The sequence below is a fragment of the Molothrus aeneus genome, unplaced genomic scaffold (assembly GCF_037042795.1).
Source record: "Molothrus aeneus isolate 106 unplaced genomic scaffold, BPBGC_Maene_1.0 scaffold_80, whole genome shotgun sequence".
Taxonomy (NCBI): Eukaryota; Metazoa; Chordata; class Aves; order Passeriformes; family Icteridae; genus Molothrus; species Molothrus aeneus.
Window position 1 is genome coordinate 253,305 of NW_027099232.1, and position 13,899 is coordinate 267,203.

The 13,899-nt window shown below is 47.2% G+C and overlaps 1 protein-coding gene and 1 long non-coding RNA gene across 2 annotated transcripts; one reads left to right on the forward strand and one right to left on the reverse strand.

Annotated features, from left to right (window-relative positions):
- The first annotated feature begins 3,769 nt into the window (after window positions 1-3,769).
- LOC136571174 (uncharacterized) lies at window positions 3,770-5,663 on the forward strand. Its single transcript, XR_010785676.1, has 2 exons — window positions 3,770-5,007; window positions 5,096-5,663. It is a non-coding gene; the product is annotated as an uncharacterized lncRNA (long non-coding RNA).
- On the reverse strand, window positions 3,852-8,470 carry LOC136571173 (GTPase-activating Rap/Ran-GAP domain-like protein 3). Its single transcript, XM_066571518.1, has 6 exons — window positions 7,146-8,470; window positions 6,556-6,620; window positions 5,877-5,940; window positions 5,586-5,612; window positions 5,133-5,208; window positions 3,852-4,383 (listed from the first exon to the last, which is right to left on the reverse strand). Exons 1-6 carry the CDS (start codon window positions 7,290-7,292, stop codon window positions 4,316-4,318), a joined length of 447 nt encoding a protein of 148 aa, XP_066427615.1. The 5' UTR covers window positions 7,293-8,470; the 3' UTR covers window positions 3,852-4,315.
- Between the last annotated feature and the right edge of the window lie 5,429 nt (window positions 8,471-13,899).

Consider the following 13,899-nt stretch of genomic DNA (forward strand, 5'->3'; position numbering starts at 1 on the left):
AAATCAAACCCCTCAGATGACAACAATACTTTGCCCATTCTCGTTCAAATGGAACGCAGGGATTCCCTGTCACCCCTGGGATACCCCTAACAGCCGGGAAAAGGCAGGTTTTCCTTCAATCAACACCCTTCGAACCGCAGGTGAAGGCGGATCCCTCCCAGTTCGAACACAGACAATATTAGGAGAGTAGCTGCTTGCCTCTCCTTCATTTCTTTTGTCTTCACAAGCTCCGGTTTTGTTCCTGGGGAACCGGGGAGGGGGGACTGCCAAGATCAAATCGAAAAGGGAAAGGACCAAAGTCCCCGCTCCAAATCCACACGCGCTCACCCGTTCGGCTGCTGCTTCCCGGCACAAAGATTCGTCCCTCGGCACCTCCTTGAAGCGATGCTCCGCGTCTCCAAGCGCGTATCCAGGTGTTCGCCCGCCCAGACGCTGCGAGAAGCTCTCGCAGTCCTTCCATGAGACAGCCCCGGGAACCCCCCATGAACCCCTCTTCTCAGCAGCTCCATGCAAAAGGGAGCTGAGGCGAAGCCTCGCCCTAAAACAGCCTCGCCCCCCCCCCCGCCCCGGCAGGAGCCGGTCCCTCATCATCCTCACAGCTCACACCTGGCGCTGATGCCACTCTCCAACAGCGCCTCTCCCCGTTCAGCACACAGCCCGCTTCTCACAGACACAGAGCCAACAGAAATCTGCTCCGGGTGCTGGCTGTTCTTAGTCCGTCTGCTTCCACAATTCAGACACGGACGTGCGCTGATGGCACTGAGGGAAAGCTTTCCAGTGCACAAAACTGTCATTCTGGTAGCACGCTTTGAGACGCCTTCAGAAATAGCAGAATCAGCGCCACCTCCTAAGAGCCCTGCTGAGGAACCCCGCCCTCCTTGGGACACCCAATGCAGCAGAGCTCGAAAAACGAGGGCAAAAGTCAAGCTTGGAGTGGGAAAAGAGAATATAAATACAGCAGCCGTTAAAAAAAGCCTTCACACAGTAATAGTGGGAGCCGGTCACATTTCTTCTTTCCTTGCTCTCTGGAATGACATCAATACGAAGTAAAAAACCCACACGAAACCCAAGGCAGAGCTGGGATTTTACACGTCTTCCTTTTGGCTCTCGGGATGACAAGCGCCTCTTCCGGGACTGCGACACGATTTGGGCGCTGGCAGAGAACGGAGGCAAAAGGTGCCAGAGAGCCCCTTCTATCGCCTTCAGCCCCTGCAGCTGTTCTGAGGGTTCCAGGGCACAGCTCGGTCCGTTCCTAGATCAAAACCTCACGGCAATATCTTCAGAACTACTACCCATCTCCAGTCGGAACCTTCTACATTCCTGGAAACAAATGAGTGCGTAGAGAGGGTTTCTCCCCAGCTGAGTTTAGAGACCAATTCCTATTCTTTAGCAATACCTAGAAAACCGAACGCCTTGCCAGGTTTTAGCATCCTACACCCACTCACCCCTCCCTCCCTGCGCATTTGGTGGCAGCTTTGGGTCCCTCTGGGGGACGGCACCCAGCGTGACCCCCGCCCCTCGCCCGCCCCCCACCTGCTCCTGCACCGCAGTGGGGCTCCCTCTCCTGGGCACCTTGGGGTGCCCCCAACGGCATCAGAGCCCCGAGTCTTCACCCCCCCCCCTTTTCCTGACCCCCAAAGAAGGCTCAGAACGAATCCGACTGCCCTGGACAGCAGCGCAGCGCTTCCCCCAAGCCCTTCCCACACGTGCATGGCCCCAGCAAGGGATTCTGCTGCAACAAGAAAGCGGGGGCAGCCCCCAGAAGGCTTGAGGTTCCTGCCCAGCCTCGCTGTCACGGGCCGGGGGCAGCGAGAGAGGGAGCGGCACAGACGGCGGGGACGGCCCGGCACAGGGCGGGGGCCGCTCTCAGCGCGATGCCGGCAAAGCCGCAGCTCCGGCGCTGTCGGCCGGGCTGCTTGAGCGGCACGGGGGGATCCGCCGAGAGCCTCCGGCCCCGCGCGGGGACTCCTGCAAGGGCCCAGGGGCGCCGGGCTCCGACCCTCGGGGCTTTACTCTCCGGCAGCCCGAGCCCCGCGGCTGCGGGGCAAAGAAGGAAAGGGGGCACGGGAAGAGAGGAGCGAGAGCAGCGCATGAGAAAGGGCGGCGAGGGAGCTCGGGCTGCGCAGGAAAGCGGGACGGGAAGGGAAAGCCCGGGACGAGGCTGGGCAGAGGAAGGAGAGAGGGGGAACAGAAGGGAGTAGCGGGCTAGGGACAGGACAGGAAGGAGCCGGGTTTGTGGGGGGAGAGGGAATGGGGGAAAGGGAGCGAGAGAAGGCGAATACGGGGAGAAGGAAGGAGGGCTAGAGAGAGGGACAGGCGGGGAAGCCCCCCAGAGCCCCGGCTGCACCCCGAGCCCGGCCCGGCGCCTCGCCCTGCCCGGGATGCTGCGCTCGGCGGAGCTCGGCTCGCTCCGGAGACGCTCGGCTCGAGTCGGCTCTTGTCGCCTCAACTCGGCTCTTGGCGCCTGCATTCGCCTCTTCGGCAGAGCTCGCCTCGCTTCGGCCCAACTCCCAGCCGCTCTGTGCCTTCGGCGCGCCTCGGCTCCGCTCGCCCCGGTTCGCTCGAGGCCGTCAGGGTCGGCCGCTCTCGCCTTGCTTCGGCCGAGCTCGTGCGATTCCCCCGAAGGCGGCGGCGTTCGGTTGTGTTTTTAGAAATATCTTTCTCTATCGATTGTATCTTTCTATAGTTAGATTTATATTTCTAGAATACTTCTATTAATCCAAATAAAAACCCCATCTCTAACCAAATAAATACAATAAAAGCCTTCTTTTAAACGATATCGAAATATTTTTATACTTTGCATAATTATATTCACATTTATATTTATAGTTTCTTTTGATGCAATCTATTAATAATTGTATATAATATCTATAAAATTCTAGACATGTATTTAAAGTATTATTTATATTATGTATCGTATCTACTGCTGCAACTGATTTTTTTCTTCTAGTTTTAAACTTTATCTGTATGTATTTATGATATATTTCTAGACTTAGATTTCTACCTTCATATTCTTTGTATTTATCATTTTTATCATCAAAACCCTGCCTATTGACAAGTAAAAAACCCCGCTTTATTTAACGACTTAAAAAATATTTTTATATTTATAATTTTCATATTTCTGTTTATAATTTGCTCTCTAGTACGTGATAACATACCTGCTCCTGCACCGCAGTGGGGCTCCCTCTCCTGGGCACCTCGGGGTGCCCCCAACGGCATCAGAGCCCCGAGTCTTCACCCCCCCTTTGCCTCTAGTTAGAAACTACACTGGAACTTTTTTCTGGAAACAAAGACACGACCTAAATCCTCTCCCCATGTCCCAGACAGATAGATGTTCAGTTCTTAGTTGACTGGGCAGCAGTTTCTTCAATAGAACGAGAAACAATATGGAAACGTTTTAGCTACAAGCAAATAGGCAAATCTGAACAAGGTCCTGGTGGCCAGCCGCTGCAGTTATTTTGAAGCAATTTTTTAAACAATCAAATACTGATCCCACAAAAAATAAAGCAAAAAGCTGACTACTGGCTAAGAAAGAAGGAAAAATTAACTTTTGACGACAACAACAACATTCCAAGGACACAGGCTTGTTTCCAGTCTCATACCTTATTACTACCTCTCTTGGGAATTCTCATCGTGGATCCCAAAAGGAATAAATCCCTCAGCGTGTCCTAAAGCACCAAGGAGCTACCTACAAGTGAAGGTGGCTACTTTCAGTGCAGACACAGCTGATGACACAGCAGTAGCGCAGTTCTATGCTGCCCAGGGATAATACTGTCTCCTCTTCTCCAGCAGCTGACTCTCTCCTGCCATGGTTTCTGTAAATGCATCAGAGCACGACCTTAAACACAAACAGGCAAGAAAACACCATCAGAAGTCTTGCATGAAGCACTACAAGAAGGGTTCCAAGCAGAGACCAACAGAATTTCAAGGAAGCAGTATGCAATTAAACCACCTCAGACTCGTTCAAGTATCCGGCAGGTAGACGGAACCAAAATGGAACCATTCAGAAACGACAAAGAAAACCTCCCCAAGTATTTATACAGGAGTCCTTAACGTCAGAAATGGGATGACAGGTTATGTTCAGATAAGATGAATGTTTATTTGGATGTAGAAATAAACTTCTCTCATGGTCCTTTGCCAAAAAATAGAACCTACAAGTGAACACCTACACCTGCCTAAAAAGACCTAACGAGCCCCTGGCAGCCACCGGCATCAAAGCACAGGGGATGTTTCTAATCCAGGCTAAGGAGAACAACATCACCTTTTGTTCTCTCCAGTTTGTTTCCTCTGCAGTCCTATTTGCTCCTTATGATTTTTACACTCTCTGTATCTTCTCGGGCAGCGCTGAGTCTGACGACCGGGATACGAGAGTCCTTCCCTGCCCTACGGAGAGAACCAGGAAAAAAAGTTAAAAAAAGAACAGGGCAGTTTGAAGTTAATACTTCCGACGAGAAGCAGCACCTGACAAACAGAGTGAACAAAGCGTGACACCTCCCTGGGGACAGAAGACTTACAAACTCTCCGGGATTTACAATCCCAGTAACCAAGCCCTTCAGCACAGCAGCCAAGTGTCCCATTAGGTGGTGCTGCACCAAAGAATGATCCGAGAGGTTCCAAAGAGTGAAACGCACGTTATTTTCCAAAGACGTAAAATCGTGCAAAATAACAAAACTACAATAGATCTAAACTACAGGGCAAGAGTACAAGTGTTAACTTGAGGAGCTGGAACCATCCAGGTGAGCAACTGCTACCTGGATCCTCAACAGAGTTTGAGAAACCCTCCAGGATACAGAAGGGTTTTCCCCAGAAATTACACAGGCCGAGTTTTGACAGAAGTACACTTGCCAGATGCTCAGAAACGTCACCCATCCTCCTCCGGGTGTCCTGAGAGAGCTGCGAATGGCTCTCACGTGGTTTGAGCTGGTTCTGTAAGGGCTCAGGGTGAATTTCACCAGATGCAACCAAACTGGGCAACACCCAGTGGGACAGAAGGAACCCAAAGCTTGGGTAAGCAGAGCTCCAGCAAATACTGAGGAAACGGACAGAACAGGGTAACAAATAATAAACATACCTTTTTTTTTTTTTTTTTTTTCAGATGAGCAAAACAATTAAGGAGAAGGTGGAAAACTCACCATGACTGAACATTTCATCACCTGTAAGCTGACCATCCTTAGCATAGAGGACTCCAAATTTAAAATTCACCGATCCCTGGGAAATAAAACCAGATATTGTATGATAAACAGTCAAACAGAAGACGTAAAAATTTGTTCCTCTAAGGACTTTCATGTATGTACGTATCTTTGTATACATCCTACACATTAGAACATACATTTTATACCATCTCCCAATACACAATAATTTACCTTTAAACTTTGATAGTATAGCATAAAATCATGAACTTATATTGGTGATCTATTATTATTAAGTTGGTGCTTCAAGTTATTTTTGCTGTCAGGTTCAAAAAAACATTACTTCTTTTTACTGTAACGAGCAATTGATTTAGAAGTCATCAAAAGCCCATCAAAATACAAAGCTGCATTCACCGGACGGGTCTGTGAGCAAGAAGTAGTCAGGCTTGTACTCACCTCTTGCCCTTCAACAACCAATAAATCCTGTCAACAAAAACAGCATCTTCAGCCCCCTCCTATTAAAGATTCTACAAGGATGATGCTTTTATTTGTGTTTAGTAGAAGTTTGGATTTGAAATGGCCAGTTCAATGGAGAAAGAGACAGTTTAAGTAGTATTAGATTATTATTCTTATTATTATTATTATTAGCTACTGGAAGAAACAAACCAGTGGTATCCATACTTAATTACTTCTATTTCCAGGAAATCATAAAGAAAAAGAACCAAACAAAAAAAAGTCACTTCCTACCTTTTGTATCTCAGGATGAAAAATGTCTCTTGGGCTCTTCTCCAGTTTCTCCAGACTCCTGGCACTGAAATGCAAATGAACGAGTGCTTTAGAGGAGGGCAAGTGCACATTCCAACCCCGAACCACCAACCGATTGCAGTTACAGCGCTTACAAAATGAATCGTTCCCAGAGCCTCTGGGAAATGGAACGGTTGGTGCAACTGCCATTTCTTCCCCAAAATACTGACTTCCAACACTTCCTAAACTTAGTTTGCATTTTAAAAACAGAAATTAGGGAGACTCAGGGTGGAGATCAGGTTGAAATTGATTTCCTTCTAAAGCACAGGGCTCTGTTCCATCACCCTTCACTTTGGCTCCACACAGAATCACGGGGAGCATTTTAGGAGGGCTCAAGAACCAATTCTATTTCTCTCTTTTTTCTAGTTCTCTCTCTTCCTAAATCATTCAAGGCAAGTCAAATGAAAAAGGACAAGTTCAGCATCAAATGCACACTTTTCCCCTTTGTCTGCTCAAGAACAGGCTTTAAAACCACTTCTTGCTGCCTTCAACGATTAAGACTTGCAAAACAGTTTCACAAGTTTGATAGGTTTATCATAAAAACCACAGAACGCAAGCTCTGAATTACAGGAAAAGGTACACAGGCAAATATCTAAACTGATGGTGGCTTGTCAATCCATACCTTAATGGAGATTGCACTGAGAATGGTTTTGTGGGACTCCAAGGGAGACAGATTTTCTGAGTACCCTGAAAACAAGAAAAGCTGGGATATATTACAGGACATACCCACTTTTCTGCATATTCAAATAGGATTATTAATAAAAACAATTAAGTTAAAAAAGAAGGAAGAAAACCAAGGTAATTTTACTCAGCTATATTTACTGCCGATTTAGAGAAAAAAATAGTCACGGGTGCTGCAAAGAAAAAAAAAAAAGTGAACCAGAAACGCCTACAGTAGAACTTTAAAACAATTGCTTGGATAAAAGCAGCTCATGGAACATGAAGTAGAAAAAAAGCGAAACCAGTATCAGACCTGCCTATTTTCTCACCATTGCACAAGAAAAATCCGACAAGCGGTATAAAGGCACTGCCTAAAACCGATCCTAGGATGTAACCAAGAACAATTGAGGCATTTGCTAACCTAAACGGAAACCTTTTCCGGACCCTAGTGTCAAATCACACGTTTTGTCTTGCAGCAGCTCGAGGTTGGAGAGCATTTCCCCTGGGGGTCGGGAGGGTAGGGGCACCAGGGGCTGAGTTTGCGGATCGCACCTGTGCCAGCAGAAGGATCCAGCCCGGCGCTCCTTGCGCTCGCCATTCTCCGGGCCATCGCTGTGTTTTACTGCTCAGCGATGCCGCTCCATCTGTTTGCGTGGAAGAAAGAGCCACGAGCACTGAGGCACTCAGCAGCCGTGTCATTCCAGCCGCTCGTCCGCCCCCGCCCGCAGCAGCGGCAGCAGCCCGAGGGACACGGCTGCAGCTCGGCGGCTCCCGCGCCTCCGCCAGCCGCCGCACAGTGACCGCGGCAGCGCCCGGCGCCGCTCGCCCGGGGCGGCTCCTGCAGCTCCCGGCCCGCGGCAGCAAAGCACCGCCTGGCGCTCCGCCATCGGCGGGCGGCAGCGCGCCCCGCCCGAGCCGAGCCCCCGCCACCGGGACCGCTGAGCGAGGCCGAGGCACCGGGCGGACGCCCCTTCCGCGCCGCTCGGCTCCGTGCGGGCGGCCGGCCGGAGGCTTCGCCCCTCCAGCGTCGCTGCCGCGGCTCCGTCCCGCGCGGGAGAGGCGCCGGGAGCTCCCCGCGCCCAGCCCGCTCCCCCGGCGCGCGGCCGCCTCGGCCCGCCAGCCATTCACATGGCGCGTCGGCCGTTGCGTCAGACGCCGCGCTTTACGGCCGCAGGGCCTGCCGGGAGTTGTAGTCTCGGACTGACAGCCACCGCTCCGTTTTCCGCCACCGGGAGCTGCGGTCCCGCCGGGGGATCAAACGGCTCCTTCGCTCCTGGGCGCGGAAGCACCTTAGGCAGCACCGCCCCTCCCGAATGTCCTTTCTTTTCCACTCCAACTCTTTTTTCTGTTTTTCACTCTGTTTTTTCACCCCTTTTTCCACTTTCGCTCTTTCTTTTTCACTCTCACCCTTTTCCTTTTTCATTTTTTTTCTTCCTTTCTCTTCCTTCCTTTTTTTTTTCTTCCTTTCCTTTTTCCTTTTCTTTCTTTCTGTCTGTCTTTCTTTCTTTCTGTCTTTCTCTTTCTGTCTCCCTTTCTCTATTTCTTTCTCTCTCTCTTTCTTTCTTTCTGTCTCTCTCTCTCTTTCTCTCTCTTTCTTTCAGTCTATCTATTTCTTTCTCTCTTTCTTTCTTTCTCTCACTCTCTTTCTGTCTCCTTCTTTCTGTCTCTATTTCTTTCTCTCGTTCTTTCTCTCGCTCTCTTCCTGTCTCTCTCTTTCTTTCTGTCTCTCTCTATTTCTTTCTCTTTCTTTCTCTCGCTCTCTTTCTCTTTCTTTCTGTCTCTCTCTATTTCTTTCTCTCTTTCTCTCGCTCTCTTTCTGTCTCTATTTCTTTCTCTCTCTTTCTTTCGCTCTCTTTCTGTCTCTTTTTGTCTGTCTTTCTCTATTTCTTTTTCTCTTTCTTTCTCTCGCTCTCTTCCTGTCCCTCTCTTTCTTTCTTTCTGTCTGTCTTTCTCTATTTCTTTCTCTCTCTTTCTTTCTTTCTCTCCCTCTCTTTCTGTCTCTTTCTTTCTGTCTCTATTTCTTTCTCTCGCTCTCTTTCTGTCTCTCTCTTTCTGTCTGTATTTCTTTCTCTCTCTCTTTCTTTCTCTCACTCTCTTTCTGTCTCTATTTCTTTCTCTCTCTCTTTCTCTCTTTCTGTCTCTCTCTTTCTTTCTTTCTTTCTTTCTTTCTTTCTTTCTTTCTTTCTTTCTTTCTTTCTTTCTTTCTTTCTTTCTTTCTTTCTTTCTTTCTTTCTTTCTGTCTCTCTCTCTTTCTCTCTGTCTCTCTCTCTCTTTCTTTCTTTCTCTCTTTAATCATTTCTCTCTTTCTTTCCCTGTATTTCTAATCTTGGATTTCCATTCTAGCTTTAGAATAAAAAAGCAGCAGTAGAAACGTTCAGGCTACCGGGGAGTGCAAAAAACCCCAAAACGGTAATGATTTTAGGAAAACTATTTCCTCCATGGGAGCTGAAATTTTCTACAGCTGCAGGTGACATAGAGCTTTTATTTCTTCTTCTAGATAGTTGATACTTAATACTCTATTTATACAGCGCCCCCTGCCGTCTGCATGGGCGCACTGCAGGCACAGCGCCCCCTGCCGTCTGCATGGGCGCACTGCAGGCACAGCGCCCCCTGCCGTCTGCTTTGGCGCACTGCAGGCACAGCGCCCCCTGCCGTCTGCATGGGCGCACTGCAGGCACAGCGCCCCCTGCCGTCTGCACGGGCGCACTGCAGGCACAGCGCCCCCTGCCGTCTGCATGGGCGCACTGCAGGCACATCGCCCCCTGCCGTCTGCTTTGGCGCACTGCAGGCACAGCGCCCCCTGCCGTCTGCATGGGCGCACTGCAGGCACAGCGCCCCCTGCCGTCTGCACCGGCGCACTGCAGGCACAGCGCCCCCTGCCGTCTGCACCGGCGCACTGCAGGCACAGCGCCCCCTGCCGTCTGCACCGGCGCACTGCAGGCACAGCGCCCCCTGCCGTCTGCACCGGCGCACTGCAGGCAGAGTGCCGCCTAATGACGTCACCCCGTCGACACGGCGCCCCGTCCCGGACACGCCGACTCGAGAGGCCGTCGCGATCTTGTGCGGCATTCCGTGACGGCCACGGCGCTGCCAGCCTATATGGCATAATTTTACGGCAGTCGCGCTTTACGGCAGTTTTGCGACAGTCGCGCTTTACGGCCCCTTTTGCGACAGTCGCGCTCTACGGCCCCTTTTGCGACAGTCGCGCTTTACGACACCTTTTACGACAGTCGCGCTTTACGGACCCTTTTGCGACAGTCGCGCTCTACGGCCCCTTTTACGACAGTCGCGCTTTACGGCCCCTTTTGCGACAGTCACGCTTTACGGCCCCCTTTGCGACAGTCGCGCTTTACGGCAGTTTTGCGACAGTCGCGCTTTACGGCCCCTTTTACGACAGTCGCGCTCTACGGCCCCTTTTACGACAGTCGCGCTTTACGGCCCCTTTTGCGACAGCCACGCTTTACGGCCCCCTTTGAGACAGTCGCGCTTTACGGCAGTTTTGCGACAGTCGCGCTTTACGGCCCCTTTTACGACAGTCGCGCTTTACGGCCCCTTTTGCGACAGTCGCGCTTTACGGCCCCTTTTGCGACAGTCACGCTTTAAGGCCCCCTTTGCGACAGTCGCGCTTTACGGCAGTTTTGCTACAGTCGCGCTTTACGGCCCCTTTTGCGACAGTTGCGCTTTGCGGCCCCTTTTACGACAGTCGCGCTTTACGACCCCTTTTGCGACAGTCGCGCTTTACGGCCCCGTTTGCGACAGTCGCGCTTTACGTCACCTTTTGCGACAGTCGCGCTTTACGGCACTACCCTTTATGGAAATTTTATGGTACTTTACAGCACTTTACGGTTTTTATTTTGTTTTTAATTTATTTTTACGGTTTTTATTTTGTTTTTAATTTATTTTAAATTTATTTTAATTTTTTAATTTTATTTTTTACTTAATGTTTATTTTAAATTTTTCTATTTTTAAAGCTTTTTATTTTATTTTTAAAATTTTATTTACTTATTATTTTTAATTTTTCTATTTTTAAAGCATTTATTTTTTATTTTTATTGTTTATTTAAATTTTATTTTTATTTTTTCTATTTTAAAAGCTTTAATTTTATTTTTTAATTTTATTTTTTATTCTTCTATTTTTAAAGCTTTCTGTATTTTTCTAATTTTATTTTTTATTTTTTATTTTTCTATTTTTAAAGGTTTTTAGTTTTTTTTATTTAGTGCTGCCCAGACCAACTCAAGCGGGTGATTGTGGTGGTGTTTGAGGGTCTTGCATTACGGCACTACCTTTTATGGAACGATTACAGCACTTTACAGCACGTTACAGTTTTTATTTTGTTTTTCATTTATTTTAAATTAATTTTGTTTTTTTTAATTTTACTTAATTTTTATTTTTAATTTATATATTTTTAAAGCATTTTTATTTTTTTAATTTTATCTTTTATTTACTTATTATTTTTAATTTTTCTATTTTTAAAGCTTTTTTTAAATTTTATTTTTTATTTAATTTCTATTTTTACTTTTTCTATTTGTAAAGCTTTTATTTTATTTTTTATTTTTAATTTTTCTATTTTTAAAGCTTTTATTTTATTTTTCTATTTTTTATTTACTTAGTTTTAATTTTTCTATATTTAAAGGTTTTTATATTATTTTTTTTATTTTATTTTTTATTTACTTACTATTTTTAATTTTTCTATTTCTAAAGCTTTTTATTTTAATTTTTTAATCTTATTTTTTATTTTAGTTTTAATTTTTCTACTTTTAAAGCATTTATTTTCTATTTTTATTTTTTATTTAATTTTTATTTTTTTTTTTTTTATTTTTAGAGCTTTAATTTTATTTTTTAATTTTATTTCTTATTTTCCTATTTTTATAGCTTTTATTTTATTATTCTAATTTTATTTTTTATTTATTTTTTATTTTTAATTTTTCTATTTTTAAAGCATTTATTTTATTTTTTAATTATATTTTTTATTAAATTTTTATTTTTAATTTTTCTATTTTAAAAGATTTTATTTAATTTTTTAAATTTAATTTTTTATTTTTTATTTTTCTATTTTTAAAGGTTTTTAGTTTTTTTTATTTAGTGCTGCCCAGACCAACTCAAGCTGGTGATTGTGGTGGTGTTTGAGGGTCTTGCATTACGGCACTACCTTTTCGGGAACTCTTACAGCACTTTACAGCACTTTACAGTTTTTGTTTTTCATTTATTTTAAATTAATTTTGTTTTTTTAAATTTTATTTAATTTTTATTTTTAATTTTTTTATTTTTAAAGCATTTTATTACATTTTATTTGGTGCTGCCCAAACCTGCTGTAGTGCATTTTTATACTTTGTAATACTTTGAAGTCATTTTGTTTTGTATCCCCATATTTTTCCCAAATGGTTTATCCCCAACTGTACCCCCCTCCTTCTACCTGTGTTATCCCTCTCCCGGGATGAGATCATCCCCAAATGCCCACCCTGCCTCTCTGTCAATCACTCAGCCTCCCATCCCCTCCATCCAGAAGTTTCGGTCCAAGTCGTCGAGTGATCAGCCAGAGGCCAGGGGTCAGCCCCCCAAGCCTTGCCCCATACGCTGTCCTGTATGTCTGGATCCACCAGCATCCATCCCTTAGGGTCACTTAATGGTTGGTAGGATGTTACCTACTTTTGGTTTCCACCTCCCTTTAAATGTGACCTTGACACATCTCCCGGGGCTCTCGGCAGGAGGCCCCTGAGGTGCAGGAGCTCCTTTGGGACTCCTAATAAAACCTTGGATTAACCCCTGCTAAGAGTCAGCCCTTTATCATCTACCGCTGTCTCTGGTGTCTCTTGTGCTGCACAGGGGCCCAGCCCAGGTGCCCTCAGCACCCTCGGGGCACAGAGAGTGTCTCCCCCCAGCCCAGGTGCCCTCAGCACCCTCGGGGCACACACAGAGAGTGTCTCCCCCCAGCCCAGGTGCCCTCAGCACCCTCGGGGCACACACAGAGAGTGTCTCCCTGCCAGCCCAGGTGCCCTCAGCACCCTCGGGGCACACACAGAGAGTTTCTCCCCCCAGCCCAGGTGCCCTCAGTACCCTCGGGGCACACACAGAGAGTGTCTCCCCCCAGCCCAGGTGCCCTCAGCACCCTCGGGGCACACACAGAGAGTGTCTCCCCCCAGCCCAGGTGCCCTCAGTACCCTCGGGGCACAGAGAGTGTCTCCCCCCAGCCCAGGTGCCCTCAGCACCCTCGGGGCACAGAGGGTGTCTCCCCTCTCTCGGCCGTGTCGGGGCTGCCCCCCCGGTGTCTGCCGACTCGGGACCGGCCGAGGGTTACTGAGAGGCTCGCACAAACCCGCTCGGCCGCTGATTGTGGTGATGAGGGTCCCCAGGACGAGGGAAGAGACGAGAATCTTGACTCCACCTTTCAGAAGGCTGAAATATTATTTTATCATCTCTATTATATTAAAAGAAAATGAGATATTAGAACTACACTAAAAGAGCAAGGAGACATCAGAAAGCTGGAAAGGAATGAATAATAAAAACCTGGGACTGCTCACAGCCCCGACGCAGCTAGACCATGATTGGTCATCAAGTAGAAACAATGCACAGGAGACCAATCCAAGATGCCCCTGTTGCTAAACCATCTCCAGCCCACACTCCACAGCCAGCAGATTGTTACTGGTTCCATTTCTGTTCTGAGGCTTCTCAGGAGAAAAATCCCAGCAAAAGGATTTTCATCAAACACGTCAGTGCCAGGTGATGGCACAGGCAGCATCGGCCGGCCGAGGTCACTGTGTCATCCCTGCCAGCCCAGGTGTCACAGCAAGGAGGAGAGAGTGCACCCTGTGCTCACCCTGCAATACAGAGCAATACAACACAACACACATATTAACACAAGATGATAACCTTTTTCTATTTTCATTACATGTGGATTTATTGTTATAGGAAACCCAAACCAACAAAAGCACACAAAAAACAGCACTCATCTACCATTAACACCCCCTTCAGATGACACACGAAGTCACCATCCCTCTCATCACAACTGCTAAATTACACCCCAGCAATCATTGGTCCTCGGGAACGTGGTTTCCGGGAGCCTCAAAAAAATCCTCCTCCTTGACAAAAAAACCCCGGTCCCTGGACAGTCTGTGCCCAAACTTTGGTGATGAACGTCGCCTCACAGACTGACCGGGACCGAGGAAAAAAAAAAAACCAGCCGGGGGGGGGGGGGGGGAACCCAGCTGGGGATTTTTTATTCTAAATTTAAAAATGAGTTAAAAAACTTGAAAAGCAAAAGTCACACACACAAGGTTAAATCCAGTAATCCAGTCAGCATGCGCTGACA